Source organism: Mytilus edulis, chromosome 2 (assembly GCF_963676685.1).
Source record: "Mytilus edulis chromosome 2, xbMytEdul2.2, whole genome shotgun sequence".
In the NCBI taxonomy this organism is placed as follows: domain Eukaryota; kingdom Metazoa; phylum Mollusca; class Bivalvia; order Mytilida; family Mytilidae; genus Mytilus; species Mytilus edulis.
In genome coordinates, this window is record NC_092345.1 from 46469970 (window position 1) to 46489984 (window position 20015).

At 32.2% G+C, this 20015-nt stretch overlaps 1 protein-coding gene across 1 annotated transcript in view; it reads left to right on the forward strand.

Moving 5' to 3' along the window:
- Positions 1-11776, forward strand: part of LOC139512274 (uncharacterized) — a 28572-nt gene extending 16796 nt beyond the window's left edge. The window contains exons 8-10 of the mRNA XM_071299772.1: positions 677-806; positions 9159-9302; positions 11604-11776. Coding sequence (XP_071155873.1) covers positions 677-806; positions 9159-9302; positions 11604-11677 — 348 coding nt within the window. The 3' untranslated portion in view covers positions 11678-11776. The remainder of the gene's footprint in view (positions 1-676; positions 807-9158; positions 9303-11603) is intronic.
- Positions 11777-20015: the final 8239 nt, after the last annotated feature.

Here is a 20015-nt window from a genome sequence, read left to right on the forward strand (position 1 = left end):
TGTTATGATGATTTTGATAAACTTCACATTAGGTAATCTTTCACGTATATTGATTACATTATATCGAGTTGTCCCAACGATATACTTGTCGGTGTGCTCGATCATACGAATTTACCGACATTCATATAGACAAAATGACGCAACTTTGAAAAATTCTTGTGACGAAACTATATTTCGGAACACGTTAAAAATTGGATACCCAGAAAGCTACATTATTAAGGTTTGATATATATTTTTTTCAAAAAAAAAGAAAAATATGCAGTCAAATGTGGCAGTTTTTTACACACCCCTATGTTGAACAATAGGTTGTTCAATTAACAGCATGTTTGGCAATTAAAAAATCATATATTAACACATTTAGCTTTAACATATACTTTATTTATAGTGGTTGTATAAAAGTTATATAATGGTTTTGTGTTTTAAGAGATATTCATCCCTATGCATATCGGGTTTTATGCGTAAATTGTCTCTCCTGTTTTTAGACCTTTTCTATCTCTTTCATAAGAAGAGTGACTTTTCTATTGTTCTAGTGTCACTGGAAATCCCACTGTAAATAAGAGCTTTGATCCTAATTTCACCACAATCATGGTACATGTATCTATATATATTTTGTATAAAATATAGATTATCAAATGTTCAGTTTATTTTAGTTTGCTTATATATTTCTATTTACAAGGAATTTCATCTTCAACATAGATTTTCTGAGGAACTTCCAGACTGTGAATTCACTGGATATCAAGAAAGCCTTAGGCAAATCAAGTTGAAAACATTAAAGAAAGGTGAGCAACAGGGCACCAGTAATGATAGTACGTGTCTTTAGTATAATATCTTCATAAAAGAATGTAGGACATGCATTTTATACTTATCTTTTTCCATAGTCCGAGATTACTATGACGTCCAATGGCTGTTTTGCCAGACAAGCTGGGACCGTGGGACCAAGCTGGGGCCGTGGTCCAACGGCCCCAGCTTGTCTAACAAAACAGCCGTTGGACGGCCCCAGCTTGTCTGACAAAACAGCCGTTGGACGTCAGAGTAATCTCGGACTACTTTTTCCATTAAAACGGAAATGGAAATCATTACATCATAGTACGTTTGCCTTTTTTTTATTTCACTTTGTAATATTGCAGTATGTTTAAAAGTTCACTCGGTAATACTATTTACCATAAAAAAAATCTTTCTTTAAAAAATTTCTGCCTCATACAATTTTTCAGAAATACTATCATTCTGAAGGTCACCATTTTGAGACACAATACCCACACCCTGGAATATTTCAGTATTATCTTCAAAATTAGGGGGCATTTATTCATCTGCTAGAATAGCGGGCTCAGTGTCTTCTACATCTGGGGGAGGTTGAAGGTCCTGTGGCCTATCATGCCATAAAACCCCATGTTACAAACGGTTGACATGAACATGGTTCTTGACTAGTTTTCCATCTAATTTACGGCGGATTTTAACATGAATGTCTGAAAGTTTTTGTGTAATATAGTACGGTCCAATCCACGGTCGCATGAATTTTCGATGCTTTCCTGCAGTTACAACTGGCCGATAAATGTACACAATATCGCCGACAGCGAACTATAGTTCATGTGTCTTTCTGTTTGCTTTTGTTACAATTTGTTGTTTTCGTTCCTTGAGAATTTCTACGGCTACTTCTCGTGATTGGTCCAGATTTTCCAATAAACGAATTATATAATCACGGCAAGTCACTTGCAAATCAAAACTGTCAAAACTTATATCTAGCAAGGATCTAGGATATGGTCCATGTGTGAGAAAAAATGTATATTCAGTACTGTCAAGACAAGGTGTATTGTTGTACGAATATTGTATAAACGGAATAAATCGATCCCAATTGTCTTCGTCATCATCAATACGCTTTGAAATAAAATTCACTATAGTTGACATCATGCGCTCGCTCTGACCGATACACTGTGGATGAACACTAGTTGTCTGCATGTGTTTTCTTTACATCTAAAAGACGACAATTTTCGCGAACAATGTTTGATAAATAGTTCGTTCCATGATCAGAGTGCAAAGTTTTACAAATACCATGACGGCATATGACATTCTTTATAAAGGTGTCTGCTACGATAATAGCGGTAATGTCTTTAACAGGTATAAGTTCTACATATTTGGTCAAGTAACAAATAGATACAGTACATATTTATTTCCATTGGTTACAGTCTTACGCATTGGTCCTAAAATATCAGTACTAACGGCTTCAAATGGGTGACTGGGGACAGACATAGACATTAATTTAGCTTTTGTTGATGTTTCTGGTCGCTTACGTTGGCTGCACATTACGCAAGACTTTACCCAATCTATAACATCAGAGTTTAACGACGGCCAGTAACAAGTCACTTCCGGTCAAGATGGCGACGTCCACGTTTTTTAAATAAGAAACAAAATAAGTTAAAAGGACACTGAATTGAGGATCGATTCCTTCAAAATATAAACGAAAATACAGAATAGTAAGCATACTCATTTATCACGCCATTCTCGGAGACAAACATGAGCTCCAGATTATCAAAACCCCCAGCAAAGTTCGACGACTGTGTTACAGGAGGGGAAATTGACAATGCTATCAAAAACAATGAAAATCCGTTAATCCATAAACAATCTGATGGCCGAACAAATAATGTAACATTCAAAACCGAGCATACCGAAGTATGGAAAAATGTACTTCTGTCCCATTTTGGAAATGACGCATCACATTTGATTAAAGACGGTGGCAACCCCTCGGTCATCAAAGTAACACCTACCGATGAATCTGGCACTGTTTTTCAAATAAAGATAAACATATATAAAACTGGGTCAATAGTTATTCAAGGTGCAAAATGTGCAAAATTCGAAGAAAAGTACTTTCAAATTCTCAAAGACGAAGTTGTCAAAATTGTTCAGGAAGCCCAACCCAACTGTAATCCACAAAATCAAATTAACGTTAACCAAACCACAGCTTCACTGAAAGAAAAACCTGACGAGGAAGCCACTATACCTAAAACTTTAGATGACAGCTCACTAACATTACATTTAGATCCAGAGATGACAGTGATCGAACAAAAAGACAATATTTGCAACTCGCCTTCATCAATGCATAATAATAAACAATTCACATCAACACCAGTGTCTAAAAAATCGACACTTACTCCGAAAGCCAAAGTGGCCCATCACCAAGAAACGCTTCACTCAAATCTGGACAGCATTTTTACTGTGCTTGAAACTGTTGATACAGCACTTGTCTCTATAGTTGGTATAGTTTCAGACATCAAACATGCTGTTAATGATTTTGACAACTTATCGTCAAAGAGTGAAAACCAACTCAAGACTTTCACAAAACATATCAAAGAACAACTTAGTACTATAGAAAGCAAAATAAAACATAACAATACATCTATAGAGTCTCTACATGTAAAATCTAATTCACTTGATAAACAAGTAAAAGATTTAAATATAAACCAAATTAAAATTATGGACAAGTTGGATATTATTCAAAAATCAGTTCTATCGCACAGAGAGGAACAAGAGGATTCAATAACAGAACTTAAAGAAAAATTTCATACGTTTGAAACACAAATTATAAAGGAACATGATAAACATAAAAAAGTTAAACCAAACGTACAAGATGAGACTGCATTTTCTCTCAACAATATCCTGGACAAGCCGAAGGACATTAACAACAACGATCAAAGTATAGATAGTTCTCAAATACACCCAGGCGATGATACTAAACCAGGAACAGACATAGACAATCTCATTCTTGGTGATTCCATAATTAGAAGAATTCAAGCAAGGAGATTCAACCCATATGAATCTACAGTAATAAACTATATAAATGGGGGGGGGGGGCTGACAGTTGTATAGAATATGTGCAGGAAGCAGGAAGCCGGTTATAAATTAAATCCCAAAAAGGTACTTGTGAACATTGGAGGAAGAGACCTTCAAGGAGACGGAGTTAAAGAGGACAAATTCAAAGAGTTATTCTCTGAAATTACAAGAACATGGCCTAAATCGCAAATTTATGTTCTCCCTATACTGAAAAGGAAAGATATTCCATATGATAAAGTGCAGATGGCAAATCAAACAATACTATCTGCCAGTCAAGGCTTCAAAACTATTAGAACACTAGATCCATTCGTACCAGCAGACAATATGTACTTTGATCATGTGCACCTAAACACTACTAAAGGCATACCATCGCTTGTTAAATTTTTGAAAAAAGGTATGAACATTACACCCTCGAAAACCAATTCATCACAACCGTACAAGTCAACCACAAGACAAAGGGATCAACCCAATCAAACTACTAGACGTTATGACCACCAATATAACCAATACTCAACACATGAGGATCGTCTAACAAACGAAAGATACAAAAATTATAATAACAACCGAGTTAACAATATTCAACTCCAACCAGAGTTTCCACAATCACCACGGTTTCCGCAATCACAACCATTCAACATGAACAATAGTCAAGAACGACCACCGTTTCCACAACCACAACAATTCAACATGAATACTAGTCAACGACAACCGTTTCCACAAACAACAACATTCAACATGAACAATAATCTACATAGGACGCCATTCCTGCAAGCACCACCAGTCAACCTACCGCCTTTGCCGTTTTATCCGTGGCCATGGGGCCAATTTAACCAACCAAGTAACCAAAATGGCTTTTCAAATTATCCGTAAACATTTGGTACAATCAGTATTATTAATTAGATATCAAAAGCTATACATGTTATAGTTGAAAAACAATTGTAATTTGGTGTACTTATTTGCCTGATAAGTCAAGATATGACTAAAAATCAATGTTTTTGGGGTTTGTTTTTTTTTTTGTTGTTGTTTTTATTTGTTCTTTTCAAATATATATATATATAAAGTATGAATATTCATAGTATAAATAAGAAAGAGGAAACAAAACACCATTGTTTCCATTCTAAATTGTTTATAAAAGGAAAAGATTTTTTTTCCCCCCATTTTTATGTTATATGATAAATCATAAAAAGAAAGAAACTTCTATTAACCATTTATAGTAAAAATACAAAAAATGGATCATTTAATTCATTGTAATTTTCAAATTATCAATTCCTTGACAAAGGATCATCCAAAATCAACTCCAATTTTGTCCTTTTAACTTATACTTTAAATCATTTTACTAAAATAATGCCAAAATTTAGTTCTACTGAATATAACCTTAACATTGGCATGTGGAATATTCAAGGTTTAAATTCAGAAAAAATTTCTGATCATGCATTTGTAAATTTTGTATCAAAAATGCATATTATTAGTCTTGTTGAAACTTGGAGTGACAGTGGTAAACCTGTTGATAATATTCCTGGATTTGATTTTATATGTAATAGTACCAGGAAAAAACATAAAAGAGCCAGACGTGGTTCTGGTGGTATTTCTCTGTATGTCAGAAGTTCTATATATAAAGGTATATCCAAACTAACTTGTACTCATAATAATGCTGTATGGGTTAAACTAGATAAACATTTTTTAAATCTTAAGAATGATATTTTTATGGCTACAGTATATTTTTCACCAGAATATTCTTCTGGTTGTACAGAAGATATAAATGAAGTTTATTCAAAGTTGCTAAGAAATATTGAGCACTATAGTCAACTCGGAGATATTGTAATTCAAGGTGATTTTAATGCATACACCAATACTATTCCAGATTTTGTTATCTCTGATGAAGCAAAATTCCCAAAATCAAAAGACAATGATTATTCAATTGACTCACATAGTTTAAGAAATAATCTTGATTCAAAATCTGCAAATAAGAGTGGAAAGTTATTAATTGATTTATGTAAAGAATCCGGACTCAGAATACTGAACGGAAGAACTATTGGAGACCCTTTGGGCAAATGTACATGTATAACATATAATGGTTCCAGTCTTGTAGACTATACACTTGTGTCTTCTAATTTATTACAATGCATAGGAAACTTTAAAGTTAGTGATTTTACGCCAATATCAGATCACTGTCCTATCAGTTGCTCTTTACTTACTTGCTTTCACAAATGTAAAACTATAGAGACAAAATTAGATCCTCTCCCTGGTAAATTTATTTGGGATAACAAAGCAATTGATTGTTATACTACAAACATTCAAAACTCACATGTAAAACAAAGACTAGATGAATTTGTAAATGATAAACAGATTGATTGTAATTCAGCTGTTGAAAAATTCAACGCTATTTTGTGTGATACAGCACTTTTATCCACTAAATTTGTTCAAAAGAAAATCATGAATAGGCCTATTAAGAAAAATAAAAAACCATGGTTCTCAGACTCTTGTCATGACCTCCATACTACAGTTAAAAAGTACTGTTTACTTGTAAATAAGTTTCCAGACAATGGATCCTATAGAAAATCATTTTACTCATTCAAATCTAAATTAAGAAGAAGGTGTAAACAAGAAGAAAGAAGTTACAAGAGTCAAATCTGTGACCAAATTTCACTAAATATGAAAAAAGACCCAAAGACATTTTGGAATTTACTTAACAAATTAAGTTCTCTTTCAGAAATAAAAGAGGAAAACAATTTTGATCAAGAATTATTTATAAACTACTTTAAAAAAATGAACAGTACTTCTAATATCCAAAACAATAAATTCCATGACATAATTATTGAAAAATTAACAGCCTTAAAAAAGACACTAAATACATGCAACTCTGACAACGAATTTAATAAACACATTCAGCCAGCTGAAATTTTAAATGCAGTTAAAACACTTAAAAATGGTAAATCATCAGCTGAAGACTTAATTTCTAACGAAATGATTAAATGCGGTATGCCAGTATTATTAGAACCCCTATTAAAACTTTTTAACCTAGTATTTATGAAAGGCAGCTTCCCAAAATTATGGAACAAAAGTCTGATTACTTTAATTCATAAAAAGGGGAACAAATCTGACCCCTCTAATTATAGAGGTATCTCATTGACTTCTAATTTGGGAAAATTATTCAATAAAATTATACACAAAACTTATGAAGTTTATTAACACCAATAATTTGATAAGTGAAAATCAGATTGGCTTCAAAGAAAAAGCTAGAACAGCAGATCATATATTCTCATTAAAGTCTATTGTAGACAAATATAAAACTAAAAAAAAGAAAATTTTTGCAGCATTTATAGATCTGCGAAAAGCCTTTGATACTGTCTGGAGGGAGGGTTTATTCTACATTCTACTACAAAACAGACTTCCAGGCAAACTTTTTAACGTCATCCAATCAATGTATAACGACAACAAATGCAGAATTAAATTTCAAAATGGTATTAGCCATGAATTTATATCAAATTGCGGAGTAAAACAAGGGGATGTACTTAGCCCCACTTTGTTTAATATTTATATAAATGGCCTTGTAAATGACCTTGATCATGCAAACACTCAACCAATTATTATAGGAGATGTTAAACTAACATCATTATTATATGCAGATGACATTATTTTATTGTCTGAAACCCAAGAAGGGCTACAAAATGCACTAAATGAGTTAACTAAATTTTGTTCCCTATGGAAACTTGATGTTAACAAACAAAAATCAAAAATTATAATATTCAATTCTAATGGAAAATCTCATTGTAATTATTTTAAAGTAGAAAAAGAACATCTTGAGACTGTTAAATCTATTTGTTACCTTGGAATAACTATAAATTGTTCAGGAAGTTTAAATCATTCAAAAAAAAATCTTATGGAAAAAGGAAGAAAAGCTTGGTTTAAAATTAAAAAAACAGTCTCTTTAGATAATTCCTGCAGTATGCTTAAAAAATTATTTGATACTTTAGTTGTTCCAATAACTCTTTATGGAAGTGAAGTTTGGGGTGTAAGCCAAGTGTTCAAAGATTCAGATCCATTTGAACATTTACATATTAAATTTATTAAAGAAATTTTAGGAGTACAGTGCAAAACAACAAATGTAGCCTGTTTAACTGAGACAAACAGAATCCCTTTGTACTTTAAAATTCACCTTTCAGCTATAAAATTTCTAAACCACATTGTAAACTCTCCTAACACTTTAGTCTATAAAATATATAATAATGTAGAGAAAACAAGTAAATGGGTTAACATTGTAAAAGACTGGTTAAATAAATTAGGTTTTGGTCATCTCACTTTTAATACTTTTAATTTAAAATATCACATAAATAGTATCCAACAAAGAATCTATGACCAGGCTTATCAAATTATGAATTGTTCTATCAATAAATGTGAAAAATTAAATTTCTTTTGTCATACTAAAAGAATTAGAAAAAGGCCCCCATATATTGATATATGTAAATTCAAAACCGACCGATCAGTTTTCAGTAAATTTAAACTAAGTGCGCATTCCCTAGCAATTGAAAGAGGGCGTTATACCAACATTGAAAGAAATAAACGCAATTGCTTATCCTGTAACAGACAAGAAATTGAGGATGAATACCATTTCTTCTCAATCTGTCCATGCTATAAATCATTAAGGGATACCTATATACAAAATATTAATAAAAATCTTAATTTCAATTTTATTAAATTGCAGTCCACTATAACACTAAATCATTTGACTGTACTTTTAAATAGCAGTCTACCAGTCATTATAAAAATCACCATAAAGTATATTAATGATTGTCTTTTATTAAGAACATCTGTGTAACTTTGTTTAATATGCAACCTAATTTTTGTTTGTGTTCTTTTTTATAATTGTTCATGAACATTAACAATGTGTAAACTGTTGATATTTATAACCTTTTTCTTCTTCGCTGTGAATACCACTGTCACTCTAATATAGTTATAATCAATTTAACTATTGTCAGCTTATTGTTTTAATTTTGTATGCCATAACCATTTAATGTAAATGTGTTTGTGCGAATAAAATATTGTCTATTGTCTATTGTCTATCATAAGCGCGTTTTGAATAAAGTACGATTTATGCCGCAATGATTACCGTTTAACAAATTTATTGTTTTGTTGCCTTTTTATTATGTATAAAACTTTAGAATGCTTTGTTTTTGTGCTGTTAACTTATCTTATTTTTTCTTATTATCTTTTATTATAATTATCATTATTACAGGCAAATAAGTTAATCTTTTCTATGTTCAATCTGTCGGAAAAAAATCTTTTATACTTTTTTTGTACCTAAAAATATTTTAGTTCTTCATTTTTTTAATGAACAGAAGCCAACAAAGACGCAGCAGCTTTTACCCACTGCTTCACACGTCAGACATATCTTCATACACGTCACTTGAACAATAATACACTTCCAGGCTTTAGTGCAGCATCTTTTGAGACACATGCAGGCTGTAGTGCAGTACCAAAAGGTAACTGGTATACTAGATTTTATTCCGATTCTATAATCAGTTATTATGATTCATAATCATTCACCAAGGAAAGAAACAAAAATAATGACATATGTAGTGTCTCATAAGCCTTTCTAGGCTGGGTATTTGTCTTATTTTATTATTGTGCAATGTATATTATATAATCTGTATAAAAAATCTGTAGACAAGTATGTGACACTTTAATAAAATAAATTATTATTATTTATTATTATATAACGTATGAAATAAACGTCATTATCAGCAATCAGCAAACTTTTCAAACTTTTTTTAAAACTGTTTTATTTGACTGTTTATTGATGACTCATTTTAGACGATTAACGCGTCTGCTGTGCAAAATGTCAATCCTGGTATCTATGATGAGTTTATAGAAAATAAAACTATAAAACAAAACAAGAATCAAAAGTTAAAATAGTTTTAAAAAGTTTCAAGTCTATATTTCTCAGTTGGCATTTTGATTACTGAGAGTTCATGTAAGCAATATCACAAATAACATTGCCAAGTGCAGCAAATCTCGCTTTTTAGTCACATATGGAATAGAGTTTTGTAATGCCCCACCTATGATCATTATGTTTTTCGGTCTGTGCGTCTGTTCGTTCGTCCGTCCGTCCTTTCGTTCGTCTCTCCCTCCGTCTGTACGGTCCACTGAACATAGAAATTGGTAGTGCGAATTGGGCATCCGTGTACTATGGACACATTCTTGTTTTACAATATGATTGGACTGTACTACAAAAGTTTCATTCTTAGCTGCGCTTATATATGTTTGGAAAAGAATTTGGTTACAATGTGCTTTTGATTTATTAGGCCAAATAAAAAATATGTGTGTTTCCTATTTCCCTACCTACTCTATATTTTAAGCTAAGAAATAGACTACATGTACCTACAAGTTTTTTTGTCATTTTTCAATAAGCTAGAGCTGATGTTAAAAACAGAATTTCTCTCACATAGACTCAATGTGAAAAAAAATTGTCAAATGAAAAAAAATCCCGGCCAACCTATCCACAGGCACTTGTCTCAGAAAACTTTTTCCCATATACCTTAATATAACACAAGTTACTTAACTTGCATTTTAGAAAAATGTCAGGTGGTGACGAAGTTCCGTTATATGCCGCTTTATAGGCTGCCAACTCCACTAAAACTTGTTCTATCGTAAATCTAAATTGATTTATCTTTACAATGGTGTATAACATGCCTACATTTGTTGTCGGAATCATCCGTAGCAATCCTACCAAAGTATGTCAATCGTAATAATTTTGCAAACCACTGAAGAATTGGCAATAATTAAACGCGTCACGTCTCCTTGTATATCTCGGTTTTCGATTGGTCAATTCTATGGGAAAGTCTAAAAGATTTTCGGAGTTATCAGATCTTGTTTCGTTTCATACGTAAAGTCAAGAGAGAGTCTGCATGACATTGACGTCATGGGAAAATTTGTAACTTATTAGACATACCACAAGCAACCAAACAACACTTGCTCGATTTTTTTCACGGTACATTATACAATTTCACTAACTATATGATAAGTTCCATTCGTACGAAAACTAACAGTTTTTTCTGAAACAATTTTTATAATTAATCATTTACTGCGAGACGTGTATTGCCAATTTTGTGTAGGTTGACGAAATAATGACGATTGACATACTTGGGTAGGATTTATACGGATGATTCCGACAACAACAGTAGGCGTGATATACACCATAATGATTGTGAAGATAAATCAATTTGGATTTACGGCATAACAAGTTTTATGAACCTATCCTATTTTTTTCAATGATGTAATAGGAAACACACATATTAGAATGAAATTCAAAACAGTGTGGCTGTGGCCATTGATTGACACATTAAATTCATCCATTGACTGGGACGATTTAGGTGAACGTTTGTATGTAACGACCAGTGCTCACTATGCACTTTTTAAAGACACTTGAACTATGGGGTCACCAAAGGTTCTCAACACCTTAATAAAGTAATTCGAAAAACTAATCAGAAATAACACGATGTTTTGATTTATATCAATTCTATAATAAATCAAAACATAAAGGTTATTCCTGATTAATTTTTTGAATTATTTTATAATTAAAGGCGTTAAGAAACCTTTGTTAACCCCACAATTTAAATGTCTATCGTAGGTACGTCGTGAACAGTGGTCGTTACAGACAAACGTTTATGTAAATTGTCCCAGTCAATAGATGAATTTAATGTGTCAATCAATGGCCACAGCCACACTGTTTTGAATTTCATTCTATTTTATTAGGCCTTATGCGTTATTTTTTAATGTTGTAGGGATGATTGTTAAACAAAAGATTGCAACAGCATCTAGTGATGTCTCATTTGGATGGTACAAAATGCATCCATGACAACAAAAGAAATGGACCTTCTTTCTGAAGAACTCTAATACAACATTGTCATAATCTTGAACAATAATTCTTCATATTATAAAAAAGAATCTGTATCATTTTGAAAATGAATATATTATTTATATTTCTTTTTATGAACTGTGATTTTTACGGTTTGTATAATTTCGAATATTGTATACGTTTTGACAAAATAGGGCCATTGTCGTCTTTTCTCGACAGAAAAGTTGTCAGTAACTCCAATTATTCTCCTCGACAATGGTAAACACTTTAAAAACAATTTTCTAAGATTTGAATACAAAAATAAATTACTGGTTAAAGTTAAACCGAATGCAGCAAACACAGTTATTTTTGTTTTAACCATAATACAATTCAGATACTTTGTAGAATATAAACTTCGTTTTTTATCATGTCTACGAAGAAAACTTGTTGGATGTGTAACATCGCAGGCAACGTCTGGTCGGAACGTCGAATCCGAGACCTTGCAAAGTGAGCACCATTACCAGAAAACTTCTGGTCCATTCTTGTTTATATTGTCTTTTATCATTTTTTCATCTTCATAACTCAAACTTAAGATTGCCGTGTTACATTTCCAACCAAATTTCAATATAAAAATTACTATCCAAACGTTGTACAATCGAATATTTTCTTTGTGTATCATTGTAAACCAATGAAAACACATCACAGGTAGTAACATTCAAACAAAGTTTTTCATACAAAAATACATTTTGTTTCAGTTTGTCTTTTCCATCCGACTTTAAATTCTGGTAAGAAGAATTGTCTACTGGTTTTTTAACACATATTTATTTTCACCTTCAGAAACACCAGACCAGTTTAGAGATTTGAAACCAAATGTATCAGAAAATGTCAGTTACCTTTCAATATAATTCTCTAAAATCTATCTTAGTTTCTGGGCTTAAGCAACTGATTTTTTTTTAGTAGTTTCAATATATGAACATACATAATGCATCATTTCCCTATGTCAAATAAATATCTGTTCTCCCACCCCAGCCCTAGTCTTTATATTAACCAGGTATTATTGTTCTTTTTTAGCTCACCTGGCCCGAAGGGCCACAATCATCTTTGGGGTATCTAGTTTAAAACATGTGTCCGGTCACCCGGCCATCAAATCAAGATGGCCGCCACGGCTAAAAATAGAACATAGGGGTTAAATGCAGTTTTTGACTTATAACTCAAAAATCAAAGCATTTAGAGCAAATCTGATTGGATAAAATTGTTTATCAGGTCAAGATCTATCTGCCCTGAAATTTTCAGATGAATCGTACAACCTGTTGTTGGGTTGCTGCCCTGAATCGGTAATTTTAAGGAAATTTTGATGTTTTTTGGTTATTATCTTGAATATTATTATTATAGATAGAGGTAAACTGTAAACAGCAATAATGTTCAGCAAAGTAAGATTTACAAATAAGTTAACATTATCGGAATGGTCAATTGACCGCCTAAGGAGTTATTGTCCTTTATAGTCAATTTTTAACAATTTTCATAAAATTTGTAAATCTTTATTAATATTTTCCACTGAAACTTCTGGGCCAGTTCATTATAGATAGAGATAATTGTAAGCAGCAAGACTGTTTAGTAAAGTAGAATGAAATTCAAAACAGTGTGGCTGTGGCCATTGATTGACACATTAAATTCATTCATTGACTGGGACAATTTAGGTGAACGTTTGTATGTAACGACCACTGCTCACTATGTACTTTTTAAAGACACTTCAACTATGGGGTCACCAAAGGTTCTCAACACCTTAATAAAGTAATTCGAAAAATTAATCAGAAATAACACGATGTTTTGATTTATACCAATTATATAAATCAAAACATAAAGGTTATTCCTAATTAATTTTCGAATTATTTTATAATTAAAGGCGTTAAGAAACCTTTTGTGACCCCACAGTTTAAATGTCTATCGTAGGTACGTCGTGAACAGTGGTCGTTACAGACAAACGTTCACGTAAATTGTCCCAGTTAATGGATGAATTTAATGTGTCAATCAATGGCCACAGCCACACTGTTTTGAATTTCATTCTAAGATGTACAAACACATCACCATCACCAAACCACAATTTTGTCATGAATCCATCTGCTTCCTTTGTTTAATATTCACATAGACCAAGGTGAGCGACACAGGCTCTTTAGAGCCTCTAGTGTTATCATACTCTTAAATTACAATTTATAAAAAAAATTGACCGAGCATTTAATATTTAGGTAAATATTGCATGTAATGCAATCACACTGTGTCTAAACCACACCGGCAAAATTTGCTCGGACTCGATGGTATCTAACATCCGGCACAATGACGGAACACCAATAGACAAAAGAAAGGTAGGTTTCTCCTTATTTTTTTTATTTTTTTATGATATCGAAGAATATATATATATATATATACAACTATTTTCTATTGTAAGATGCAATATTTTCTACAACCGTTCTATATTAACGGAGAAATAAGTCAAAATGCATGTCAAAATGACGAATTGAGTGAACCTTGCCTCGAAATTGTTTAATTTCTCGTTAAATTGTTCACATTGTACGGAAAGAAAGGTACGGGAAGATAGATATTGACACGGAGATTGCAAATTTGGTTATTATGAGCATCTCCATAATTGTATCTCTGTGTATTGAACGAAAGAAATTGGTCATGTCAAAATGGAACTGGCCGGTTTCGTCAATGTATACAACCCGGTTTCGTCATAGATTTCAAAATGCATAACCCGGTTTGGTCAAATAAAAAAAATCATAATCGCATTACATTATAATTGATTATTTAACTTCAGCGTTCAAAAGGAGTTGTGTGGGTCGTTGGAAAACAAGTTCGTTCACCGGACAACGGCTTATTATTTATATGAGTCTCAGATTCAAATAAATAATAAGCAAAAACTTGAATTCCTACTCTTATAGAACACAAATATTTTAATTTACTTTGCATTCCGAAATTTTTTAACAGCATATTGAGATTAAAGCTCTCTAAATATGCGTTTTCTATATGAGTTATGGGAAAATATGTTGAACATGTTTAAACTTGAAATTAAAGTTTACGGTCTTAAAAATCGAAACACACAATTGATATGTGATTTTCTCGCACAAAAGGATGGACACCTTTATAAGTAATCTAATCATTCTATGTATGTAATCTTTTCTACAATCGTTAAAAATAAATCTTCTTAAGGATAAACGTTGATAATAAGACAACTGTATATGCATGCATAATCGACATAGAAAATGAATGTAGGATTACAACTACCATGCATTAAAATAATTTTTTTTATCCCTTATTGTAACTATACTGCTATGTACAAATTAGTATAATAGTCTCAGGTCATCGACAAAATTCATTAACAATTATTTTACTAAAAAAAAACAAGTCTGTACTGTCGCCGTTGTGTTATTATGATCGTACACTGACGTTGGTCAATATATTTTGACAATATATACGGACCGTAGACGGATTCAGTTTATTTCAAAGTGGACGTAATTCGAACAACTTTTACATACCGCCGAGAGAAGCGAGTCGAACAATATTTTGATTATTTTTTGCTTTACAAAACCGTTAAATACAGGAATCAATATAGTTTTGGCAACCAAAGTTGGGGTCGGGGCGTGCAACCTATACGTCATCTAGATTCGCCACTTATCTTATAAAGTGTATACCGAATTAAAATATTGTAAGAAATGAGAAAACAGGGACACCCGGGAAATGTTTATTATAATAAATGCCGAATATCAAGTTCTTTTTATCGATTTCTATACATTTTTTTCAAATATATATAAAAGTTATATAGCAAAAATGATAAGGCAGACAAATATACAAATAAATCGACTTGGCCGATATCCTATTAAACTTATTGACCTTTAATTACGATTTTTTTTTCATTTCTTTGCGTTTTTACACGCCCGTCCCAATTTTGACAGGACGTATTATTGTATACACCCGTCTGTCCGTCCGTCCTTCCATCCGTCCGTTCTTCCATCTATCAGTCATTCGGTCCGTCCGTCTGTCCGTCTATCTATCCGTCTGTCCAGCATAAACATGTCGCACCGTAACTTCAGGACAGCTTATCTTATTTTCTTAAAAATTAACATAGTTATTTCTTATAATGGTCAAACGATCTGCAAACCTTTTAGTGAAAATCGTCAATGTTTGAATGCATAAATGTATTAATAATTGATAGTAAATATTGTAAACTAAGTGTATATAATATAGTATAGTAAATTAAAATTATGGCACAATCAAAACACATCCTTTTATTTTTCATCTTTACATACTACTATTATAAACAAAGAAAATATAATAATGTTACAAAATAATTAGATACCAGTGTTTGCTATTCAGTATTTATATTCCATTTAAAATTTGTTTGAAGTTAAGTGAAATAAGGGATACGCCTTTCATCAGGAAAATGTGTATTATCATAAAATTAACTATGTCCAAAAGTGCCCATTTAAAATAGATTTTAACACGCCAAATTTACTTTACAATAAATATATATTTAAATTCTCGAAAGACAATGTTCAGATCCGTGCCAAAGTTTCTTTTCATAAATTGTTTGTTAAAAAAACCCAAAAAAACCGGGTGATATATATAGACGAAACCGGGTGATTGTGTAGTAACAACATTGACGAAACCGGTTTATTTTAATTTGACATGACCCTTTTCTTTCGTTCCATACACAGAAATACAATTATTGAGATGCTCATAATAACTAAATTTGCAATCTCCGTGTCAATATCTATCTTCCCGTACTTTTCTTTCCGTATAATGTGCAAAATTTAACGAGAAATTAAACAATTTCGAGGCAAGGTTCACTCAATTCGTCATTTTGACATGCATTTTGACTTATTTCTCCGTTAATATAGAACGGTTGTAGAAAATATTGCATCTCACAATAGAAAATAGTTGTATATGTATATAATATATTCTTCAATATCATAAAAAAATAAAAAAATAAGGAGAAACCTACCTTTATTTTGTCTATTGGTGTTCCGTCATTGTGCCGGATGTTAGATACCATCGAGTCCGAGCAAATTTTGCCGGTGTGGTTTAGACACAGTTAATCAAAACCGTATGGGACTGACCTGATATCTAAATCTTCCAAGGCTAATCCCTACCTTTTTATACACAAAATATAGTGCATAAATCATAACATTCTATACATCTATCCAGAAATTTATCAATGTAATATATGCTCAGATATTCAAGGCACGAAATGATGTTTCACTTGTCAAGAAAATTACCTAATTTTGCAAGGTGCAGGAATCTAATATCTGTTCTAAGAATAGAATAATGTCATAATGTTAAAATCATCTTAAAAAAATTTGGAGTTATCTTCCTTTGTCTAGAATTGCTGTTAAATCAACGACAACCAATGCAATAATTAATTTTACTTCCCACTGATGGTTGCAGTCTTGCAATTGACTGCTTCATAGGCTTACATGCAAAACAGCTGATCTTTGAAAATCAAATAATAGAAAATGCTACATAGAAAGAAAAAAATCATGTTTATATTGTGACGAAAAGGTTTAAGTGTGGGGACTTAAACTAAAGTGTGTATTCTTGTGTATGTGCTTTGTTGTTTGGTGTCTACGTTTCACACGTCCACGGACGACAAATGCCAAGTATACTCTTAAACAGGGTAATCTAAAAATCTCTGGTAGCGTGATTAAGGGAATCCTGGTCACATAAATAAATAAATGGATCCTGGTGTAGTCTGAACGATGTCTTGCAAGTTATTAAACATAAACACAAAGTCGATTAAAAGTTCAATACTGTATTATTCAACATCCAAAGTACATGTAACAGTAATACAAGTTTACAACATCTTAACTGCAGGCTCAACAATACGGTGACATAATCCTAAATCTCCTACGTACACTCCTCTCGTACACAATATCGTCTATCCTCTCGTATATCGTATCTCGTCTCCCTTCTCACTATCTATTTCTCTCTTTTATACTACTCTAGTAACCTGATTACAATATGGTTAAATGACTCTGAACAAAGAAATATTCTACAGGAGCTATAATACAGGAGCCCGGAGCCCGGAGCCCAGAGCCCGGAGCTAAGGTCAACCGAAACTGAGGTCAACCGAGTCACCTGTATAAACAAAGCAACGGGGCACCAGCTGATTAACATGATTGATTTGACATTTAACAAGTACAATCTGATTGAAAGCGATAAAAATAGATTGTAAGGAATTACTTAATAACGTTTAATGAGAATAATTAATCTGATAAAAGTTACGTAATCCTGAAGTCAAAACAATTTTTTTCTACTGTTCTGTTTGCTGTTTTTACTAGGCAGCACCACTTCCAGTAAACATGATATCCTTCCACAATGATGGTTTTGTAGAATGGATAAATATTTTATTACTATCGCCTGCCGTATAATGCTTCATTTTTTTTCTCCTATTGTCATGTAGTCCGAGATTACTCTGACGTCCAACGGCTGTTTTGCCAGACAAGCTGGTGCCCTCGGACTTATTGTCATGATGATGTCATATACTTGTAAAGGTTTTTTCGAGATGCTGATATGAAAATCCATTCATGGTACCAGCGGTTTTCTCAACCCTCAATTAATCTCGGTATCTAAGGGCAGCGCTATAACCAATGGAGCCAAAGAAGATCTTCCCTAACCCAACTACTTAGACTACCTATACATCTTCAGGTCTACAACACTGAATTATTCACAGGTAAAGAAATGTGTAGATATAATATATGCACGTAAAACTTATAAAGGTAAAAAATATAGTATTGTCTGAATCTTCCGAGTTTAATTTATAGGATTTTTTTCTCTCACTAGTCTAATTTTTCCATCTCTCACCTGAATGAATATCCATTAATTTATTAAAGTTAAGTACATCAGTCTAACCTCCGTGAATGATTGTGCAGCCTTCGCTTTCATTGTGTTTAGTTTCGCACGTTCTAGCTAGTAGAGAAATATTTTTAAAATGGCATGGTACATGCTCGGGTGCATCAAATTTATAAAGACTAAAGATTTATTGGTGTCCGTTTCTCATTATAAATTTGTTTGAAAAAGTCATTTCATGTGATTGTGTAACAGTAAATTTGGTCTGGTAGTAAAATGTGTCCGCCAGACATTGTTTCCTAGTTAATCAAGTCCATGTCCATGATGCTAGTAAAATATGTCTGGTACTCATTATTCTAGTAGGAAAAATTGTCCCAAGACTTAATTGTTTTTCTATTAGTTTTCTTGTTTATAAAAATCATTCAAAATGGGAAAAAAATCTTTGTTGAGATTGGAAAGTGTCATTATGTGTCCTATTAAAATAAAGGACATATACATGTATGTTATTACCTAGACATGTTAATGACATGGACAGGATTATCGGATATCCTTCGAAAATTTATCTGGGACATACATTGAAGTTAACTAAAATATTGATACACAACTGTAAAAAAAATATTTAACATAACAGTTTAATTTACCTTTTAAAATAAAGAGCATTGACATTTTTATGGAATATTAATGACATGAACATGATTTGCTAGGAAAAATAGTCTGGGGACAAAAATTCTATTAAATGTGAATGCACAACTCTTTACCAATGTTAAAACATGAATAGTGAGTTTCCATTGTTTATAAAAATTTCCCTTTTAGAATAAAGGACATGGACATTTTTACCTAGGAATTTTGATAACATGGACATGATTTCCTAGGAATTTTACTTTAAACATATTTTATTTCAAAAAATCATGTATATGACATACACATATAAATACAGTGATACAATATTACAAAGGGATTCGGAAACAAGGTTTCCCTTATATTAATCCGTCTTCCTGAAGAAAAAAGATAAAGGGAAATAACTGCAAATAAAAAAGTTGATTTTTTTTTTCGTCAGATCTTTCCTATATATATATGTATCGGCGGCGGAGTGTGTTTACAGGACTTTGTCAAGACTGTCTCACCCAATTACGATCCTAATCATGCACGAAGGACTATAAGCCAAAACGCTTCGAATCTACCAAAAATTGTTGTACTTGTTTAAACACGAGTAGATTTTCCTCTTGATTGAGGTTATTGCAGCCAAATAGGAGTGTTTCTATATTGTATGGGAACGGAATTTTTTCTATCGTACGTTTTCGGACAAGGGAGTAATTATTACACTCGAGAAGAAAATGCTTACTGCTCTCGATTCTACCACAGGTACAGTTTTTACTTTCTATAAGATTTCTCTTAAATAAATGTTCGTTCAGATTACTACAATTCAACCGAAGTCTGGCATGAAGTATTTGTCCTTTCCTGTCTCCATAAAAATAATAATTTGGTATTTTACTTACATTTTGATTAAGGTAACGTTTAA